General features: G+C 46.4%; 1 protein-coding gene across 2 annotated transcripts in view; it reads left to right on the forward strand.

Moving 5' to 3' along the window:
• Positions 1 to 1,559: 1,559 nt before the first annotated feature.
• Positions 1,560 to 22,657, forward strand: part of XPO7 (exportin 7) — a 59,437-nt gene continuing 38,339 nt past the window's right edge. The window contains exons 1-2 of one of the 2 annotated variants that reach the window (XM_075858847.1): positions 1,560 to 1,662; positions 22,654 to 22,657. The exon at positions 22,654 to 22,657 is cut by the window's right edge and continues 143 nt beyond it. In XM_075858847.1, the coding sequence (XP_075714962.1) occupies positions 1,597 to 1,662; positions 22,654 to 22,657 (70 nt within the window). In that variant the 5' untranslated portion in view covers positions 1,560 to 1,596. Of the gene's footprint in view, positions 1,663 to 4,045; positions 4,125 to 22,653 lie in introns of those variants that run through there. The other variant, XM_075858848.1, reaches the window with a different exon arrangement.

Genomic DNA, 22,657 nt, shown 5'->3' on the forward strand with positions numbered 1-22,657 from the left:
CTAGACGACCATCCTCACCACCGATCACCCAGTCGTCAGCTACACCCGGACCGACCACACCCGGACAAGCGCCACAGGACTGACAGTCACGACTCTCACCGGAAGCACTCTGGACCAGCGCAGACGACCCGGGCCTCTCCACCCGACAGGTGGGGGCCTCGTCTACTCCGCGGCCCGCAGGTAGCCGCCCACCTGCACGCCGCGTCACCACCGACTGAGGCACACGTCTGGAACCCCGCACTTCATCAAGTTGACAAGCGGGCCGCCCGACTGGATCATCGCCAGCATGGCCCGCCGTAGATCTATGATCCCCACGACTGGAGGCAGAAGGCGGTCCCAGATGCGAGGGAGCCAGCCCCCCCCCACCTCCGCTGAGCTAGGCCGGCTAGCAGGATTCCTCATAGACCGGGCCGTCCGGCTCCCAGCAGTAGAGCGGGGAGCCCGGCCTGGAGGGTCCCTTGAGGGGCACCTTACCCTGCGCCTGGCTCGCGGCAACACTTCAGGGCTCAGGCCCTCTGGAGGCCTCGTGCGACGGGACGGCCTCCGAGGAGATGACGTCGCCGCATGAGCCCCAGCTCCAACCGCCGACACACCACTCGCTCCTGCCGCCGGAGCAGAAGGTCCCAACGGCTCACCTTCACCGCCGAGCCCGGAGCCGACGACAGGGGGACGGAGACTGACACTGTTATGCTGTCTGCTCCCGTAATGGCGCCCCTCCACTAACTCACCTTTAAGTACCCCTAGCCTTGCCCCATTAACCTCCGCTCCCCACTAACTCCTGGCCACCCTCACCTAACTCCCTTAACCCTTTCCCTACCTACATCCCTGTTCATGGTGGCCTACCCCTATGTCCGGCCTGTACTAGACAGCTGAGCTGGGGTCGGCTGTTTGAGTAACTTTCATAGTGTAGATGCACAACCACCACTTTATTAAAATTCCTTTCTTGCTCGTGCACGATTGGTGGCAGTTCCAGCATTTGGACCCGCACTATCTATCCAGTGGATAGGCGATAAATGTTTTTGACTATAATGCCCCAATTTCTAAAAGGAGGCGTGACTCAAATGGCGCGGTTAATGGATTATAGAGGTGTGGCCTGTACTTGTGGGAGAGTTTTACATCAAAGAAAACTTCCATGGCGACAAAGCTTGCTACACCTCAAATCTGGCTAAAACAGTTTCAGTTATGGTCTAAGGTGCAGCACCAAGTGAGAAACATGGACGTGTGTATAGCTATATTGAATAACATAGTTATTAAAATTCTCTACATTGACTGCTGTCATTTCTCTAATTTTCCAAGATGGCGCCCGCTCCCTACAAGATGGATCCTATTTTTATTTCCTCAACCAACATGGCGGTTTTGACAAAACCGCATGTAAGAGCGGCTGTATACGTCTATCTTCTCCCCCGCCGCTAACATTGCTCCCTTCCCTTAACAAAGATGTCGTCTTTCCCTCACACGCCCTTTACCAATATGTCCGCTCGGAGCCTTCACTCCTAACCAATATGGTGTCAGTGCAACTTCAGCCCCTCCTCTGTTGTCTACGGTTGCGGGGATCCCTGATCGCGCCTGCGTAGTGCTCAGTGTGAGCTGCTGCGCATGCGTAGATTGTTCCTCGGGGGGACAGAGGAGCATGAATGGAGCAAGATGGCGGATCCTGTGCAGGTGAGGGGGGACCCTGAAGATGTGCAGGGATGTGCTATAGTAGGAGGCAGGGAGGGCAGCAGATGGGCACTGCGGGAGCCCTAAGAAGCTGTCGCTGGGCTCTGTGTGAGAAGGTGCTGGGTGGCAGTGTGTCAGCACAGGGTGACAGGAGCCTGAGGCCTGCAGACTGTGCTGTGTGTATATAAACATAGGGGGATGTATGTATATATATTACTGCAGGGCTACACCGGGCACACACTGGCACCATGTCCACCTCATGGCACTGGATTACATGTGTGCACATGGTAAATGCATGGAGATCCAGGTAAAGTGTCATGGAGCCCTCCCCTGCAGTGTTATTTACATGGCTCCACATGGCAGTGTCCCCATATATTACATGTGCAACAAATGGCCAGTCCATGGCGCACGTCTTGTATGTGCCCGTCCTTAGTGCCCTCCAGGTGGCTCCCGGTATTAAGGTATACCTCCATTTTTCTTGCGGCAGGCTGCGATGCATTCACATTAAGATTGTGCCCTCGTGCAATTTTAACGCCCTTTGGTGGGCAACGACATGGTACCGTGCAGGCGGCTGCGGACCGTCGCGTGGTGGCAGGAATCGCTGCGTAGTCCCAGATTTAAAGTAACGGCAGAATATATTGGGGGGACCGCCTTATAATGGATCCGCATTGCTGCCGGGGGGGTTTGTAGATTCAGATTCCATGAAGTTTGGAAGTGACCCAGACTTTCGCAAATTAAAGGCGGTTTTGCTGTTAATTCTGTTGACGGCATATCAACATCGATGCCTGGTCTGTGGGGGGCATCGATGGGACACCCGCCAATCCTGACATAGGGGAACGTGGCTGTGTTGGGATCGGTGCTGCCAGCGGTCGGACCCCCATAGATTAGACTCTGTATAATAGAGCGAATCTGCGTGCAGAAACCAGACTAATTTTACTGGAAAACGGCGGCAGAAATCCATTGTGTGAACATAGTCTTATTTATGAGACTTCTGTGCCAGTCAGTGGAAAGTTGGGCACAACCCTTTTGGGAGCTGTCATTGGGTCATATTTGTTGTCACTCCGCTTTCCCAGGATCGGATGAAACGGAAACTGCTGCATTTTCATGATTAGATTGTACCAAAGGTGTTGAAAATATAAAATATTATATGATAGAACATGTCGTAATACACAGATGAGTGTGGGTGTCTGGCTGCTGGGACCCCCACCGATCACGAGATCACCCCCCCCCCCCCCCCAGGTGCTGCTGCTCTCCATTGAAATGAATGGCAGTTGCATACACTGACAATACACTACGGCTTGGTTCACACTGTGCGTTTTTATGCATGCATTTGTTTTTGTAGATAAAAAGTCTTTCAATGAGATTTCATCAAAATAAAAGATACTAAAAAATAACAACACACCAACAAAATGCAGTGTGAACCCGGCCTTCGTGATCTGTACGTTTTTCTGCATAGTGACTTAGTCGTTGTTTACTTTAGAAGGACTTGGTGTCACATCTCATTGGTGCCCGGAGGAGAGGCAGGAGGTGACTTTGTATTTGATTTTGAAGACGTAGCATAAACCAAAGTGATAGTGAAGATAGTGAGGGTGGAGGCTCGTGTCACTTGTCTGGGGGTCAGCGAAGTACAGCTAAGGCCATGTTCACACCTGCGCTGTGACGTTCTGCTCTGACAGAGGAGCGGAACAAGGGAATAGCAGAAGCAATGGTTACGTTGCACAACTGACACCGCAGACGGAACCCATTGACTTTAATAGGTTCTGTCGGGGTGTCCGTGATTTTACCGGACGCAATAGCGCAGCATGCTGTGCTATAGTCTCCGGTGATCCCTGCCGTATCTGCGACGGAGGCCCCTAACGGAGATTCCAACGCAGATGTGAACGAAACCTAAAGCCACCCATACACCGCCAACGGTTACCGACATCCTCATATGCATTCACGTCTGGCCAGTCGGACATGTGTCTTTAATGGGGAGTGGGCATTCAGCGGCTGCCTGGACTCCTCTCTCAGCGGCTTATCTATTGCGGGATCCTTCTTTTCCCAGACATCTGCCATCAGAGGAGAGTCAGACACCCCCCATATATACATTTGGCCGGTCTTCTAATGTGTATAGGCACCTATTAATCTCGTGAGCGTAGTCCGATGAACCTGCCGGCGGGGGAAACGAATGCTTTTATTTGTAAGAAGATTTTCTGGCCCTTCCCCCAACTGGCAGATGTCAAGGAAAAGCGGGATCAGGCGGGTTTTGTAGTCAACATGCCCAATCCTTTTTTCTCATGGAGGAGAGGTCCGGCAGTGTGTCCCCCCCCCCCCCCCCTCTACCGGCCGAGCTGAGTCCGCGTGTGAATACCAGGGTCAGGAGACTGTTGGCCGACAGTTATTTCATGCGTGTGGACGGCTTTGAGCGAGCTGTAGTCATGAGGATATTGATGAATGTGAAGGGATACCACGTCCGTCTAATGTCTGTAAGTATAGCCTTACTGTCCGCCACATCTCCGGCGGAAACCAGGAGCGGACAGGTTGGCCTTTTACCTGAATTGTTGAAATTCACCTTGAGCCAAAAACACAGACAAAACTAGGTGGCTAGAAAATCTGTCCCGGTGGCCGGGTTTTGCTTTCTACCTGTCATGTATTTGGCGGCGAAGTGCTGCCACCCAGTGCTGAAGGCTGTCAGTATTGTCATAGACCACTGTCAGGGTGTGTTCACACGCGGTAGCAAAATACGTCTGAAATTACGGAGCTGTTTTCGCCTGAAAACAGCTCCTGATTTTCAGACGTTCTTGTAGCAACTCGCGTTTTTCGCTGCGTATTTCAATGAAAAACTGCTCCAAAAACGTCCCAAGAAGTGACCTGCACTTCTTTATCGCGGGGGTCTTTTTACGCGCTGTCTTTTTACAGCGACGCGTAAAATAACACCTCGTGGGAACAGAACGTCGTAAAACCCATTGCAAGCAATGGGTAGATGTTTGTAGGCGTAATGGAGCCGTTTTTTCAGGCGTAATTCGAGGCCTAAAATGCCCGAATTACGTCTGAAAATAGTGCGTGTGAAGATACCCTCACGGGAAGAGATGGCGCACCTCATATAATGACCGCTCTGTGTGCTCCTGCTTTGGTCTCTTAGTACACACCCTGCTGCATCGGTCTCTATCTTCCTGCCAGCAGAGGGCGCTTTGCGGGAGCGGCTGGGGGAAGGCTTGCGGAGACTATTGGCAAAGTGTAGGACTGCTTTAGCTATCGGGGAAGTTTGGATTGGGAGTTTGGGACAATTTTTATTACTAGAAGGGGGGGCTCTGCTGTAACTACCAAGGATAGCTCTATTCTTCTGGGGGGCAGCAAAGCCACAAATGGGGTGTAAGGCCAGGCTCGCACGTCCCCCATTGTATTGCATATCTAGGCCTACAGCGTATATTTGGCTTCTAAAGCTGCCCAAAACTGGTCTAGGCCTCCTATAGAGTATAATTAAAGGGTTTGTCTTGGCGATTAGCTGACATCTCCTGGGAAAGCTGCTGGCAGCCGTGTAATAATGGATTGACATAATAGGCTGACATGTATCGCATAGTCACGCCACGTCCTCCAAACAGTTTTTTGCAGGTTTGCCTAATAAAGGGAGAGTCCTGAGCAAAGGAACCTCTCCATGATGTCCATATGGGGCATATGGACAGGGGTTGCCCGGTTGCGATCGTTCCGCAGTGGAAATTTTTCATTGTATGTGAACATGACCTTACACTACCCATATGTCCAGTGGGCTGAAGCTGTAGTCTAAATTCACACTGATGTCCTGGAAATCTGCTCCTTCATTGTCATGAGAATTGGGGGGGGGCGGTTAGTAATTTCTTGCTAATTGGAACGGTTTTTACACGTCTTTGCAGTCATGTGGTTTAAAGGCCACGTTCACTCTTGCACCCAAAATGTGATTGCTCCAATGCATCTAGGTCCTAACGGATTACAAATAAACTCTGGCTAGTTCAGTCCTACTCCCTTCTATCTGTCCCCTACGTGCATTCGACAGGTTAGCAAGAAATAGGGGACAGATAAAAAGGGAAAATGATTACAGGATCTGACTACAGAGTTTGTTTGTAGTCTGTTGCCATGGAGACACAGTCTAAATAGCCGCTGTAGATAAAAAAACATTAGGGTTTGTTTTTTGAATCAAAACCTATTGCTAAGTTGTTTTATAATGGGGCAATAAAACCAAATGGTTGTGAACCAAGACCAAGCTTCACATGTAAGGCTCTATTCACACTTCATTTGCAGTATATGCCGGAAGGATTTACTGATGTATTTCTCCAAAAGATTGCACTGTATAGGTATATGGTGGCATCTGTTGTCCATGGACCCCATGTTAAAAACCACACGGTATACGTTTTTTTTGCTGGATGGCTCTGTGTGGTTTGGCGCAGCAGACTGCGCTAATTCTATACAACAGAAAAGAAGGTATACAAGCCAGACAGGGACCTAAAGGACATTATTTTGGCCTCAGTCGGGTGAATGGGGGCCTATGGATGCAAATGCTTGTGTTTTTACTGAAGTCTATGAGCGTACTTATTGACAGGCGACTGAACCGCTGTAACGGGCCTCCAGAGCAGCAACGCCACATCAGATGAATAGGGGGCCAAATCCGCTGATTTTGGCGGGACCGGCCGACCATCTAATGTGTATAGAGGTGACCTGAGTCCCACTACAGCATATTGCCGGTGGGAAAGGAAAATTGGGCTTGTTGGCTTTCAACATGCCCGATCCTTTGTTCTCATAGAATATAATCCTCCGCCAAAGGGGTCTAGTGGCCGTTTATTCCCCTCACCCCATTAGCGAGTCAGGAGGAATAGCGGTCAGTGGAACGATCGTTCGGTAGACGGCTGTCTAAGGACTTATTCAGACGAGCATGTCCATTTTGCGTTCCGTTTGTTTTTTTTGTTTTTTTTTTCAATTATTTTATACTTTCGAATGTCACCCGTTTTCACGTCCGCTGTTCTGCTACTTCCTGTTATTTTTTTTTTTGTTAAATGTATTTAAGAGTCTCCTAGATACAGATCTGTCAAAAAGGGACCACACAAGGACGGTGTGCATGCTGCGCCTTTTCTCACACGAACCATCGGTTCATGGGGGGAGAAAAAAAACCCCGGTCGTGTGAATAGCCTGACTGACAATAATGGGACTGCGTGGACACAGACGTGAAATCCGCTCGTCTGAATAAGCCCTAAGGTGTATGACCAACTGAACTGGCGACCCATGCAGCTTAATAGGGTTCGCCTTCTGCCCGTTGGGGTGACGCATCCTCTATTATATCCATCCTATAGCAGAGATTGGCGCTGGAGAAGGGAGTTAATATAAGTATTGGCTTCCTGTGGGAGTTTAAATGTGGTTGGCACTGTTATGGGGGCACTGATTCACGTTCATTCAGGTCACACACATATATGACTTACATGGCTTTATTGGCGTTCAGATCTGAGCAGGAAAGATCTATGGAGGGATCACAAACGTCAAATACGGTCGCTTAGCCAAGCCCTATACCTCTGTGCCCGGGATAAATGTGATGTGCCGCCCTCTGACCGGTTGCTTGTTTTTAGCCGGTTGACCACCTCTGCCCTAGAGTCCACAGTATTAAATTCATCATTGAGATGGCAAAATAATAAGCGGCATGGAACCACGATGGTGGCAGAAAGGTGTGAAGTGAATGCGTCTGTAGCGAGTGCTGTGTCACCGTGTCCCAGAGCCGGGTTATCTCGGGGAAGCAGATTACCCTCTTCTATGCACCTATTCTCCGCCCGTCCCCTTATCACAGGGCACACACACTCCGGGCTTCTCAGTTCTCCGATTCTGCCTGGTCAGTTTATACCAACGTCACATGTATTTACAAATGTACGGTTTGTAGGATGCGTGACACTGGCATGTGACTGTCATACCCCATCCTGCTCCACCAGCGCAGGACTCATTACTTGTCTACTCATGTAACCGGAGATCTTTACAATCTGCTTTTACCTTTTTATTACAGCAGATTATCATTATTATTTTATTTTTTAAATGAAATGCAACTTTCTTAGCGTTTTTTAAGATCTCTGATTACTATCAGTGAATGAAAACAGTTCACTCTTTTTTCATCCAGAGGGTGATCACCTGATCGTGTGCTGTTCACACGAGGCGCAAGAGGGAGCTACGGTGTTGACACATTTCGATTTTCGAAGCGTTTTTTTGTAGTGTCAATGGAAAATCTGCGTATTTTGAATTCTGTAGCGTAAAAATACGCCTCGTGAACTACACCGTGTAATTCTTATTGAAATCGACGAAATGCTGTCTGCAGGAGTATTTCAAGTGGTATTTAGGAGTGTAACACAAGCGTCTTATGCTCCGAAATATGCCGTGTGATAATACCCATATATGCGAATGCGGTGTATGAAAGCCAATTACACCAGCCGCCCTCTCTATTCTGCCATACATTGGATTTGAGTTTTGCTTACTATGTTTTGATGCGGCAAATCCGTGGTAAAATTTGCATATTAATACATGGTCATTATTTTTGGAGGAATCCACCTGTCCAATTGCGTGTGAACGTACCCCTAGGCCGCATGCACAGGCTGCGTAATGTGATGCGGAAAGCCGCAGGTAAACACGGGTAATCCGCAGGTAAAATCCGTACTTGGTATTGCATTTTTTTTATGCGTTTCTTGGTGCGTTTTTTTAAATTCTTTTGCTGAAATCGGAGCAGATTTTATGCTGCAGTTTTTGGTGCGTTTTTTTTTTTTTTATATATAAACTTGTAAAAAAAAAAAAGGATTCTAAAACCGAAACGCAAGATAAAATATTACATGCTGCAGATTTTAAAACGTATGTAAATAGAAAAATCCACGCATCATGTGAATGTAGCCTTATGGTTCATGTGCAGCGTCATACGCTCTGTACCATGGACCCATATATATAATATATATATATATATATATATGTAACCAACAATTATTTAAAGGGTAACTAAACGTTCAACAAACTTCTGACATATAGTGACATGTCAGACGTTTTGATTGGTGGGGGTCCGAGCACTGAGACCCCCACCAATCGCTAAAACGAAGAGGCAGAAGTGGAAAGCCGATGTAGCGGTGTACGGGCTCGTAGACTTTTTATTGAGCCTGTACACCACTACATTGATTTTCGGAAAAAGCTGCACAGAAACGAAGCGGCTGTGCACTCGCACAAGCAATTCTGCCGCTTCGTTTTAGACCCCCCCCCCCCCCCCCCACCAATCAAGACTTTGAGAAGTTTGTTCAACCTTTTTACCCTTTATGCTTCTAGGGGAGGATACATTCGCAATACAGTTTGCCTCCATTTTTTTTCTCATTCATATGGATCTACGTTATTTATCTATGGACTATAGGCGCAATATTACAGATTTGTACAACGTGGATCCGTTATACGACCATGTGCATGAGGCCTAACCCCTTTTTTTCTATAGTCGCGTTCAAAGAGCTATAACTTTTTTCTTTTTCCATTGACATAGCTGTATGAGGGTTTATTTTGTTTTTGCGGGATTAGTTGTATTTTTCAATAAACTATTTTGGGGTACATATCATTTTTTGATTAACTTTGGGGGGGGGATAAAAAAAACACTGAAATTCCGCCATTGTTCTATGCGTCTTAAATTGACGCCGTTCGCTGTGCGACGTAAATAACATGTTACCTTTATTCTATGGGTCGGCACGATTACGGTGATTCCACATATGTAGAGGTTTTTTATGTTTTGACTTTTGCACAATAAAAACTCCTTTTGAACTAAAATTATTTGTTTTTGCATCGTCCCTTTCCAAGAGCCGTAACTTTTTTATTTCATTTTTTTCCGTCAATTTAGTGATATGTGGGCTTGTTTTGACTTTTATTCTGACTTTTTTTGGGGGCAATGGAAAAAAAAATAGCAATTTCGCTATTGCTTTTTGCGGTTTTGTTTTTTTTACAGCGTTCAACTTGCGGTTTATATTACATGTTAACTTTATTGTTTGTTTCATTACGGTCACGGCGATACCACATACAGTTAGGTCCAGAATTATTTGGACAGTGACACAATCTTCATGATTTGCCGCTTCCACCACATTGGATTTGAAATGAAACAACTGAGATACAATTGAAGTGGAGACTTTCCGGTTTAATTCAAGGAGTTGAACAAAAATCTCCTGTGAAACATTTAGGAATTGCAACCATTTTTCTACACAGACTTCACCACACGCTGGGTTTCCTCCTTTGTGAGGCTTTGCCCGGTCTTTACTGCGGCGTCTTCAGTTGTTGCTTGTCTGACTTTAAGTTTTGTCTTAACCCCTTCCTTCAAAATCACGTACGGTTACGTGATGGAAGCAAGTGTCAGTGCATCCCCACGTAACTGTATGTAATGCTGATGAAGCTGAGCCAGCGCCATCACCGCTGGGTTTCGGCTGTATATTACAGCTGACACCCCGCTGTAACGGCCAGGACCGGAGCTAGCCTCCGATCTGGCCGATTAACCCCTTAGATGCAGCGATCAAAGGTGATCGCTGCGTCTAGGTGGTTTCTGGCCTACGGCACCCCTGAGACGTAGTCTCAGGGATGCCGATGGTTGCCATGGCAACCAGAAGCCTAACTATGGCCTACAGTCTTCCAAGTATGGAAGCCTTTTAGGCCACGCCTGGAGGCAGGGCCTAAAAGTCTTGCTATCAGGTCTAAGAAAATGGTGCAGGCTCAGAAGCTGGGCCATTAGCCAGGGTTGCAGCAGTTTGTCACAGCTGACATCCTGCTGTACTAACCAGGACCGGAGCTAGGCTCCGATCCTGCCGATGAACCCCTTCGATGCAGTGATCAAAAGTGATCGCTGCATCTAGGTGGTTAAATTGCACCCGATGATTGCTATGGCAACTGGAGGCCTAACAATGGCCTCCTAGTACGGAGCCGATTAGGCCAAATAGTCTTGCTGTCAGTGAATAGCTGACAGCTCTAATACACTGCACTATGCAGGTAGTGCAGTGTATTAGAATAGTGATCAGGGCTTCATGCCTTCAAGTCCCATAGTGGGACAAAAAAAAAGTACAAAAAAATAGTTTATAAAAATGTTGCAAAAAAGTTTAAAGTTAAAAAAACCAATAACCACTTTTTTCCCTATAATAAGTTTTTTATTATAGGAAATAACGGAAATCATTAAAAAAAAGTACACATTTGGTATCACCGTGTCCATAACAATCCGATCTATAAAAATATCACGCTATTTTGTGCTCCGCACAGTTTACGCATAACCTGATGTACTCCTCACAGCTTACATATACCCCAATGTACTCTGAACGTCTTGCTTATGTGTACCCTGATGTACTCCGTGCGGCTTGCGTGTACCCTGATGTACGCCGCACCGGCTTACGTGTACCCTGATGTACTCCGCACCGGCTTACGTGTACCCTGATGTACTCCGCACCGGCTTACGTGTACCCTGATGTACTCCGCACCGGCTTACGTGTACCCTGATGTACTCCGCACCGGCTTACGTGTACCCTGATGTACTCCGCACCGGCTTACGTGTACCCTGATGTACTCCGCACCGGCTTACGTGTACCCTGATGTACTCCGCACCGGCTTACGTGTACCCTGATGTACTCCGCACCGGCTTACGTGTACCCTGATGTACTCCGCACCGGCTTACGTGTACCCTGATGTAGTCCGCACCGGCTTACGTGTACCCTGATGTAGTCCGCACCGGCTTACGTGTACCCTGATGTACTCCGCACCGGCTTACGTGTACCCTGATGTACTCCGCACCGGCTTACGTGTACCCTGATGTACTCCGCACCGGCTTACGTGTACCCTGATGTACTCCGCACCGGCTTACGTGTACCCTGATGTACTCCGCACCGGCTTACGTGTACCCTGATGTACTCCGCACCGCCTTACGTGTACCCTGATGTACTCCGCACCGCCTTACGTGTACCCTGATGTACTCCGCACCGCCTTACGTGTACCCTGATGTACTCCGCACCGCCTTACGTGTACCCTGATGTACTCCGCACCTGCTTACGTGTACCCTGATGTACTCCGCACCGGCTTACGTGTACCCTGATGTACTCCGCACCGCCTTACGTGTACCCTGATGTACTCCGCACCGCCTTACGTGTACCCTGATGTACTCCGCACCGCCTTACGTGTACCCTGATGTACTCCGCACCGCCTTACGTGTACCCTGATGTACTCCGCACCGGCTTACATATGCCCCCACATTATAAACGAAAATACTAGTAAAATCCAAAACCGAACTATACTACCAAGCTAAATCTGCGCTCCAAAAGCCAAATGGCGCTCCTTCTCTTCTGAGCCCTGCCGTTTGTCCAAACAGCAGTTTATTACTACATATGGGGTATTGCTGTGCTCAGAAGAGTTTTCTTTACAAATGTTGGGGTGCTTTTTAGCCTTTATCTATTGTGAAAGTGAAAAAATATGAGCTAAATCTACATTTTATTAGAAAACCATGTGGAGTCGAATGCTAAATATGCCCCTAGAAATATTCATTGGGGGATGTAGTTTCAAAAATGGGGTCACTGTTGGGGGGTTTCCACTGTTTTGGTCCCTCCAGGGCGTTGGAAACACAACATGGCACCGAAAACCAATCCATCAAAATCTGCTCTCCAAAATCCAAATGGTGCTCCTTCCCTTCTGAGCCCTGCTGTGGGCCCAAACAGCAGTTTATTACCACATATGGGGCATTGCCGTAATCAGGAGAAGATGTTTACAAATGTTGGGGTGCTTTTCTCCTTCATTCCTTGTAAAAATTAAAAATTTCAAGGTTTTTCATAAAGTAAATTTTCTTTTTTACAGACTAATTCCAATGAGTTTTATTAAAAAAAAAAAACTGGGGTCAAAATGCTAGCTTATACCCCTAGATACATTTCTTGAGGGGTATAGTTTCCAAAATGGGGTCACTTTTGGGGGGTTTCCACTGTTTTGGCACCACAACACCTCTTCAAACCTGACATGCTGCCTAAAAATATATTCTAAAAAAAAAGGAGGCCCCAAAATCCACTGGGTGCTCCTTTGCTTCTGAGGCCGGTGCTTCAGTCCATTACCCCACTAGGGCCACATGTGGGATATTTGCTAAAACTGCAGAATCTGGGCAATAAATATAGAGTTGTGTTTCTCTGGTAAAACCTTCTGTGTTAAAGAAAAAAATGTATTACAAATGAATTTTGGCATAAAAAAATAAATTGTAAATTTCACCTCTACTTTGCTTTAATTCCTGTGAAGAAACTTTCTGAATGCATTTTTGAATACTTTGAGGGATATCGGTTTTAAAATGGGGTGATTTATGGGGACTTTCTAATATATAAGGCCCTCAAAGCCACTTCAGAACTGGACTGGTCTCTGAAAAAATAGCCTTATGAAATTTTCTTCAAAATGTGAGAAATTTCTGCTAAAGTTCTAAGCCTTGTAACGTCCTAGAAAAATAAAAGGACTTTTAAAAAAAACAAAAAACTAAAGTAGACATATGGGAAATGTTAACTAGTAACTATTTTGTGTGGTATTACTATCTGTCTTACAGGCAAATAGATTTTAAATTTAGAAAAATGCTAGTGTTTGCAAATTTTCTCTAAACTTTGGTGTTATTCACAAACAAACACTGAATGTATCGTCCAAATTTTACCACAAACCTAAAGTACAAAATATGTCACAAGAAAACAATCTCAGAATCGCTTGGATACATAAAAGCATTCCAAAGTTATTACCACATAAAATGACACACGTCAGATTTGAAAAAATTGGGTGCATCCTTAAGGCCAAAACAGGCTGTGTCCTTAGGCGGGATTCACACGACCGGGTCGTTCCCGAGCCCGAGTGTCGGCCGGTAAAATCGGCCATTTTGCCCGGCCGGTTTGCATAAAGTTATGCATCCGTGCCGGGCAGATCCGGACAGTGACATCAGCGGCAGCTCCTGAAGGGGAATCCCCATGTGTTCGGGGATTCCGCTTCAGGAGTTTCCCCTGATGTCACTGCCCAGATATGGACAGAGACATCAAGCGCTCTGTCCAGGAGCGGAATCCCCGAAAACACGCGGATTCCGCTCCTTCAAGGAGCTAAAGTGCGGCTATCACATAGCAGAGCGGGGAGATACCTCCCCGCTCTGCTATAGTGGCGTCGCTGCAGTAGTAGCAGCAGCAGCTGCTGCTACTACTACTAGCGGCGCCATCGAAGGTGTCGCCGGGCCAGGGTGCTTTTAACAAGCAGGGGACGGGAGCCAGCGCAGCGCTCCCTCCACCTGCTGTACACCCCGGCCCTGCAACACAGTGTACAGCGTACAGCCATTCGTCAGAATGGCATCAACTCCTCCTCCTCACATGCACTCTGCGCTGTGAGGAGGAGGAGATAGAGCGCAAGCGCCGGGAAACCCGGCCATCACTCGGAACACATTCCGGTGATGGCCGTGTAATACCCGGCCCCATAGACTTCTATGGGAGCCGGGTGCCCGGGCAAAGATAGAGCATGTCCTATTTTTTGACGGCCGGTTTTCCCGGCCGTCAAAAAATCGGTCGTGTGAATAGCCCCATTAGGGGTCTATCATTCCTAATGCAGCCGGGTGCCGGCCGATTTATGAACAGCCGGCACCCGGCCGGGAAACCCTGCCGTGTGAATGAGGCCTTAGGCCTCATGCGCACTTCAGGTTTTTTTCTTCAGGGTGCTATCCGTTTTTGTCACTGATAGCACCCTGAACCCATTCATTTCAATGGGGCCATGCACACTACAGTTTTTTTGACGGTCCGTTGCTCCTTTCCGATCCAAAGTAGAGCATGTCCTACTTTGGTCCGGGATTCCATGACTGTGAGGCCCATGCAAGTCAATGGGGCCGTCAAAAAAACTGAAGGCACACGGAAGGCATCCGTGTGCCGTCCGTGTGTGACGGAGCCGTTGCCTAGCAACGGGCGGGCAGAAATACATTACACTAATCGGCAGCAACTTGTCTCTATCAATCACTGATAGAGAAAAGAGGCTGCTGATTAAAAATAAAATAAAAAGCATTTCATACGTACCCGGTCGTTGTCTTGGCGACGAGTCCCTCTTCTTCCTCCAGTCCGACCTTCTTTTGTGACGCGGCAGCCTGTGATTGGCTGCAGCGGCCGCGGCAGCCTGTGATTGGCTGCCGCGGCAGCCTGTGATTGGCTGCCGCGGCGACATGGGTTGAACGTCATCGCTGGAGGCCGGACAGGAGGAATGTAAGTATGAACTTTTTATTTTAATTTTTTTTATTACATTAAAATTTTATTTTCCGCGCGCCGAGCATGGTACTGTCACCCTGGACAGTACCATGCTGGGCGCACGGAAACGGAAACACGGGAGTGCACACGGAGACCACATGGCCGCTAAAACGGGTTCACGGACCCGTCAAAAGCGGCCGTGAAAACGGTGACGTTAGGGTATGTGCACACACTAATTACGTCCGTAATTGACGGACGTATTTCGGCCGCAAGTCCCGGACCGAACACAGTGCAGGGAGCCGGGCTCCTAGCATCATACTTATGTACGATGCTAGGAGTCCCTGCCTCGCTGCAGGACAACTGTCCCGTACTGTAAACATGATTATACTACGGGACAGTTGTCCTGCAGCAAGGCAGGGACTCCTAGCGTCGTACATAACTATGATGCTAGGAGCCCGGCTCCCTGCACTGTGTTCGGTCCGGGACTTGCGGCCGAAATACGTCCGTCCATTACGGACGTAATTAGTGTGTGTGCACATACCCTAAGTGTGCACGAGGCCTTAAGGTGTTAAGCAAGTGAAATGCTCGATCGGGTTGAGATCTGGTGATTGACTCGGCCATTGCAGAATATTCCACTTCTTTGCCTTATAAACTCCTGGGTTGCTTTCGCAGTATGTTTTGGGTCATTGTCCATCTGTACTGTGAAGCGACGTCCGATCAACCTTGCTGCATTTGGTGGAATCTGAGCAGAAAGTAAATCCCTGAACACTTCAGAATTCATCCGGCTGCTTCTGTCTTCAGTCACATCATCAATAAACACTAGTGACCCAGTGCCTTTGGCAGCCATGCATGCCCATGCCATCACACCGCCTCCACCATGCCATCACACCGCCTCCACCATGTTTTACAGAAGATGTGGTGAGCTTTGGATCATGAGCCGTTCCAGGCCTTCTCCATAATTTCTTCCTCCCATCATTCTGGCACAGGTTGATCTTAGTTTCGTGCTGTCCCAGAACTGGGCGGCTTCTTTAACCCGTTAGTGACCGGCCCATCGTGTTTCTACGTCGGTCACTAACGGGCCTTATTCCGATGCCATAGACTTTTTACGTCGCGGCATCGGAATAAGTTTACAGAGCAGGGAGATATTAGTATCGATCTCACACGTTTAACCCCTCAGATTCGGTGCTCAATAGCGAGCACCGCATCTGAGTGGTTTTGGAGAGAGGGAGGGAGCTCCCTCTCTCTCCCACCGACACCCGGCGATATGATCGCCGAGTGTCTGTAATGGCAGCCGGGGGTCTAATAAAGGCCCCCAGGCTGCCTGGAGTGAATGCCTGCTAGATCATGCCGGAGGCATGACCTAGCAGATGCCTGTCCGTGTTAAACGGCCAGGCAGTAATACACTGCAATACAAAAGTATTGCAGTGTATTATAAATGTGATCGCAGAATCGCATATTATAGTCCCCTAGTGGGACTAGTAAAAATTTGAAAAAAAATGAAAAACCCAGCTTTTCCCCTTACAAAATGCTTTACTATTAAAAAAACTAAATAAAGTTAAAAAGTGACACATATTTGGTATCGCCGCGTCCGTAACGACCCCGACTATAAATCTATTACATTATTTAACCCGCACGGTGAACGGCGTAAAAAATGTAATAAAAAACTATGGAAAAATTGCTGTTTTCTGTGAATACTGACTTTAAAAAAATGTGATAAAAAGTGATCAAAAAGTCGCATCTACTCCAAAATGGTACCAATAAAAACTACAAGTCTTCCTGCAAAAAAAAAAGCCCTCATACAACCGCATCGGCGAAAAAATAAAAACGTTACGGCTCTTCAAATATGGAGACACAAAAACAAATAATTTAGAAAAAAAAGTGTCTACTGTGTAAAAGTAGTAAAACATACAAAAACTATACAAATTTGGTATCGTTGCAATCGTAACAACCCGCTGAATAAACTTATTGTGTTATTTATACCACACGGTAAACGGCGTAGATTTAGGACGCAAAAAAGAGTGGCGAAATTTCTGATTTTTTTCTATTCCCCCCCCCAAAAAAAGTTAATAAACGTTAATCAATAAATAATATGTCCCCCAAAATGGTGCTATTAAAAAATACAACTTGTCCCGCAAAAAACAAGACCTTATACAGCTATGTCGACGCAAAAATAAAAAGGTTATAGCTCTTGGAATGCGACGATGGAAAAACGTAAAAAATGGCTTGGTCATTAAGGGGTTAAATGTTGTTTGGTAAAGTCTAATCTGGCCTTTCTATTTGTGAGGCTGGTTAATGGTTTGCACCTTGTGATGAACCCCCTGCATTTGCTCTCATGAAGTCTTATGGAAGACTAACAGTATTTTTCGGACTATAAGACGCAGTTTTTTGCAAGAATAAATCTTGCTAAAAGTCCCTGCGTCTTAGTCGGCAGTCAAGGGATACTTAACCCCCTTCCCGACCCATGATGTGCTGGCACATCATGGAGCAGAGAGGGGATGATGTCTGGAGCGGGCTCACGCAATTTCGCTGTTCCTGGCAGTTTAGTTAAATGCCGCTGTCAATAGCGACCACGGCATTTATAGGGGTCTGCCCATGAAGGACATTTATGACCTCCACTTGTCACGGGTCGAAACTTTGCCATTTTTTACTCGATGTTTGACCAATAAAAGAACATATTGATTGAAATTTGGGAGACGTGTGCTGCTGTTCAACCATGCTTTTTCTGAGGATTACATTACGTCAGACTGGGTTTGTCTGATTTTACAACTTGACACCGCTCCTGATATCGGGATTTGTGCTGCTTCAAATACTTTATTTTTTGTATTATATCCACAGGATGTCATAAATGTCAGATACATGTGGGTCCCACCTCTGGGACCCACACCTATCTCTAGAACAGGGCCCCCTAAACCCAGTTCTATCTTACCCGACTCCGCTGTCTCCGGCCACTTCCCAGTTAGGTGGTCTGGAGTTACGGAAACAGCCGAGTGCTCGCAGAGATACGCGGTTTCCGTAACTCCCATAGAAGTGAATGGGAGTTACGGAAACCGCATAGTACCGCGAGCTACGCTGTTTCCGGAACTCGGTAGCTATGAAAACATCGTAACTCGCATGCTACGCTGCTTCTGTAACTGCCATTCACTACTATGGAAGTTACGAAAACCGCGTAGCTCAGCGAGTTATGCTGTTTCCGTAACTCATCCATGTATTGCAGTGAATTGTACCAGCGATTTAATTAGGTTAACTAATAAAATGTGTAAAAAAAAAGTTAGATACATTTTCAGGAGTGTAAAAAAAATATTAAAGGGGAGGTGTCATGATTTTTTTTTTTTTTTTTTTTTATTATATTGCTTTTAATATAATATTAACAAGTTTTATTTATTTGTGTTCACATTTTTACTTTTTACTGTATTCATACTTTTACTTCACTATGGGGGCTGCCATTTTTTTTTTTTAAATCTCTGTATGTGTTGATTTAACGATGGACCCGCCCAGTTCTATTGGCCGCGGGCACCTTTCCGTAGCGCTACCGAAAGGTGTCCGTGCCGTAAAACCGTTCCGGGAAATATGGAGCAGGTCCTACTTTTCGGATTTTGCGGGCCATGCTCCCATACTTAGACCTTAGGTCTCAATAGAAGCAAACTAATTTTTATTTTAACATTTATTACTTGTTTTTTTTTAGTCCCACTAGGGGGCTACATTGTGCGATCTCTTGATCGCAGATATAAAGCTGTACTTAGTATACAGAGCATTGCTGCCTATTGGTCCATGCGTCTGGCATGAACTAATGGGCATAAAGCCGGTGCAGGCCTGGGGTCCTTTACTAGGCCCCTTTCTGCCATGTCACCCTATCGGAGGCCTGCGATCATCATTGACGCCTGTAAAGGCTCCTGAACGCTTTTTATTTTGAGGACAGTGCTGGTAGCGGAGTATGAGTGTTATTATAAATACGTACGAAGATGTTTTCACAACCTCTCTTTATATTCATCTTTAAACTCTTGTACTGTGCCGCCAGCGCAGCATTGCCGAACGACTCCTAATGGCGTGAGTGAGGCGCCGTCACATTGACTCAATAAGGCTCTATATGTGCATATGTGGCGTAATGAGCCGTCCGGCGGTCAAGCATCGGCGGCTCCTGGAACTTACAAGGGCTGCAAAGGACAGAGGACTTCTCCTCCATAGACACAGTGGAGGAGGAGGGAGAGAACAATATTGCGACAATATTGTGCGGTTTTGCCACTGTTTATGGCAACAACAAAAAAAATCTGTTTACACGCATTGAACCCATCATGACTGGAATGGGGTCTGTGCAAATCCCATTTGACACTTCTGCACATTCATTTTTGGTGAAGATAAAAGCAAAAAAAAAAAGTTCAATCGTGTGTGTATAAGACCTCTCACCCCCCTGACCTACAGATTTGCATAATCCAAATAAAATGGATGTCTGGGGGCGACAGGCGGGCACACACCTTATTTGACAAGTTCCACTATTTTTGCTTTGACCTTCGTCCGTTCGCATGGTCCTCTGCCCTGGTCCCTATGTGTCGTGCTTTACGGAAGGTAGTGTTCACACTTATGTCCAGTGTGTAATAGAAAATAGGTTTAGAAATCCCTAAACTCACTACTTCTGCATGAAAGTATTGTTATAAGTTCTAGTAATGTTTACCTGCAGAAATAGCGAGTTTTAACCCCACGTATCCCAACATATTATTCATTTAAATGACCGCAAATTACATACTCTTCCTTGGCTGAAAATACTCATCAAAAATTCTAAGAGGAGTAATTTTACCCTGCTGGTAAATACGTAGCGCGACCTCTGCACGGTACACATCTGATACAGCCCAGCAAAGCCATATTGGCTTATTCCCCCCCCCCCCCCCCCATTGAAATGTTCACACTTGACTGTATATGCACGCCTATGGCGGAGGAGGAAGAAAAAGCCATACGAGCGTTTAGCCCCAGTTGTCTAGTCAGCCATACTCATTAGACAATATGTCAAATGTTGGTTCTAGTAAAGCTAGATTAACACGTAGCAGATTTTCCATCTAGATTTGCGGACAGAAGCGGAATACAGTGGCAGCAAAGTGGGTGAAATTTGTAAAAAAAAATCCGTGCAGAGATTCACCTGCGGTGCAGATATGTAGAGCTGTAGCAAGTCAATTTCTGCTGCGGAAAGTGCACAGATTTGTTGCAGATTTTCCCCATTGGAAGATGAAATCCACAAGCAAATCCAAGTGTTTCACATTTTGCTGCGGATTATATGCAGCTTTGCAGCAAAAACTTCAGATACTAAAGGGGAAAAAAAACAACCTACAATACTCCCCTCCCCTGACGCTCTTATGGTAATGCTTCTCTGGTCCCCGCTGGTCTCCGTTCAACACATGACCGCTGCAGTAGTCACACGTGCCGACACATCATCGCTGGAGGCCAGGTGTACAAAGACCGGCAGGGAAGGTGAGTATTGTGTGGTGTTTAGACACATTTTGCAGGAAAATCTGCACAATATGCTGCGGATATTCCTGCAGCTGTCTGCGGTTTCGCTGCAGAAATTTTCTGCAACAAATCCGCTACCAGTCATTCGTTAACAAGCTCTTGAAATGTTGGCATTCGTGGGTATTTTGTAGGTACTACTACACTCCTTGGCTTATATTGCAAATTAATAGTTGGATAGTTTATTGATCCCTACTGCTGTACAGCTTGTGGATCTCGGTCAGATTGTCTGATGTCTAATGTTTGATAGCTATTTGAGGTTGGATAGTTTGGTGATCCCTGTCGCCAGATAGTTTGGCGATCCCTGTCGCCAGATAGTTTGGCGATCCCTGTCGCCAGATAGTTTGGCGATCCCTGTCGCCAGATAGTTTGGCGATCCCTGTCGCCAGATAGTTTGGCGATCCCTGTCGCCAGATAGTTTGGCGATCCCTGTCGCCAGATAGTTTGGCGATCCCTGTCGCCAGATAGTTTGGCTGCAGAATACAGTAAAACTTGTGTCGTCCAGTTCCCAGAGGTCTAGAACGCCTGGTATCCTGTGCAAAAGTCGTCTTAATGGTGGATTAGCAGAATGGCCTGGCATTTCCAGGTTCCTATCCTGGTGGAAGTGTCTCAAAAAAGGTAGGAATTCACGTTCACACAACCGCACTGGACCCCCACGGATCGGACATTTATCACATAGGTGATCAATGATCTTTATGAGGGAGCCATTTAACTTCAATGATTTGACCTGAGAAATTCTTGTTCGCAAGTTCAGATCAGGTGTACAATGTAGTAAAATGTTTAGGGGCTGGTGAGATCACCTCAGGAGTCAATTTTACGAAAAATAAATTTTGAGCTGCATCTGGCATAACATAAGTAATAAAGCCCATACTTCACAGTTCCGGCTCTGTCAGGCCACGGTCTCCCGCCAATCTGTATTTACATTGACTGAGGTTGTGATGTGCTGTACTGGCACAGGACCTCCCTGTCTTACATCACCGCTGCGGCCAGCGATTGGCTGGAGCTGTCATGTGGCGGTGTGATGCTAGCACGGCTCTTTAAAGGGAACCTATCACATCGAACCTGTGGTTCTATCTGCTGGCAGTAGGTTATAAAGCAGGAGGAGCTGATCAGATTGAGGTATAGTTTTAGTTAAAAAAAAATCCGTATCCAGTTGCCGGTCCTCCTCAGTAATTGACAGCCTTCAAGTAGGACCGTCCACTGGACTCCTAAATCCAGAATGAGCAGAGATTCAAATGAATAAAATACAAGTTATCCTGTAGAGGTACCCCTTGTGAAAGCTGACGGCGAAACGCGCGTCGGGGGCGTTTAGTGTGGAGATACATTTTGTGGGACACATCATGCAATCCACGGGTTGGTACAGATTGTTGAGCTGTGTATTTTAGGATTCTCTCTATGTCTCCTATATAATGTTAGTAGACTGTGCACAATTGTCTATATGCCTGGTCAGATCTATATGACAACTATGTGTTTTACATTACATATGTTATACTCTTGTGCTGGTATGTAGATTTCTGTACCTTACCACATCATATGATGTTTATATTTCAGTGGCATGTCATTTATATGTGCCCTTGCTGTATCTCCACGCTATCCTTTTATTGCTTGTATCATTGATTTTATCTTTTGATGGCCAATATGTTATTATGTGTATTTCAATAAAGTTTGTTTCATATTTTCATGGTACATATTGTGTGCTGTGTGTTACTCATCCAGTTGTGGATACATCATATGTCCTCACATTTCGTGATAGGTATTGATTATTTTCAATGAGCCTGGACTGCAGAAGTCTCCCAGGCTCCCGGGCCATGCACGGACTGTGGAAACCACGGCTGTGTGCATGGCCCCATAGGAATGAATGGGTCTGAAATTCTCACGTGGATTTTCGGTTGAATTGCAGCCGTAAAAACACGTTCGTCGCACGCGCGTATATTACGCTCGTGTAAATGATGCCTCAATGTGAGGCACATGGATGTTCAAAATTCATAATACCTCGTGCCTCACATCAGAATATGGAAGGACTTAATTTTTGGTTATTGTTGGCAAAGTATTGTTTTGGTATCGAGTATCGCAATACTACTCGAAGTGTCGGTATCGAAGTCCAAATTCTGGTATCGTGACAACCCATACAACCTATTGTGACCAGCTTGTATTGTATATTATTCACATCTCCGCTGCTTAGATTATGTAATGTGAATGCGTACGTATAAGAGGATGATGTTTGGTCTGTACAGATGTCTCCTATGCATGGTTTGGTAATAATGATAACGCTGTCTGGTCGGATCTGCATCAGTGTCATGTAATTTATATTCTCTCTCTCTCTATTTATCAGAGTC

Source organism: Rhinoderma darwinii, chromosome 3 (genome assembly GCF_050947455.1).
Source record: "Rhinoderma darwinii isolate aRhiDar2 chromosome 3, aRhiDar2.hap1, whole genome shotgun sequence".
NCBI lineage: Eukaryota > Metazoa > Chordata > Amphibia > Anura > Rhinodermatidae > Rhinoderma > Rhinoderma darwinii.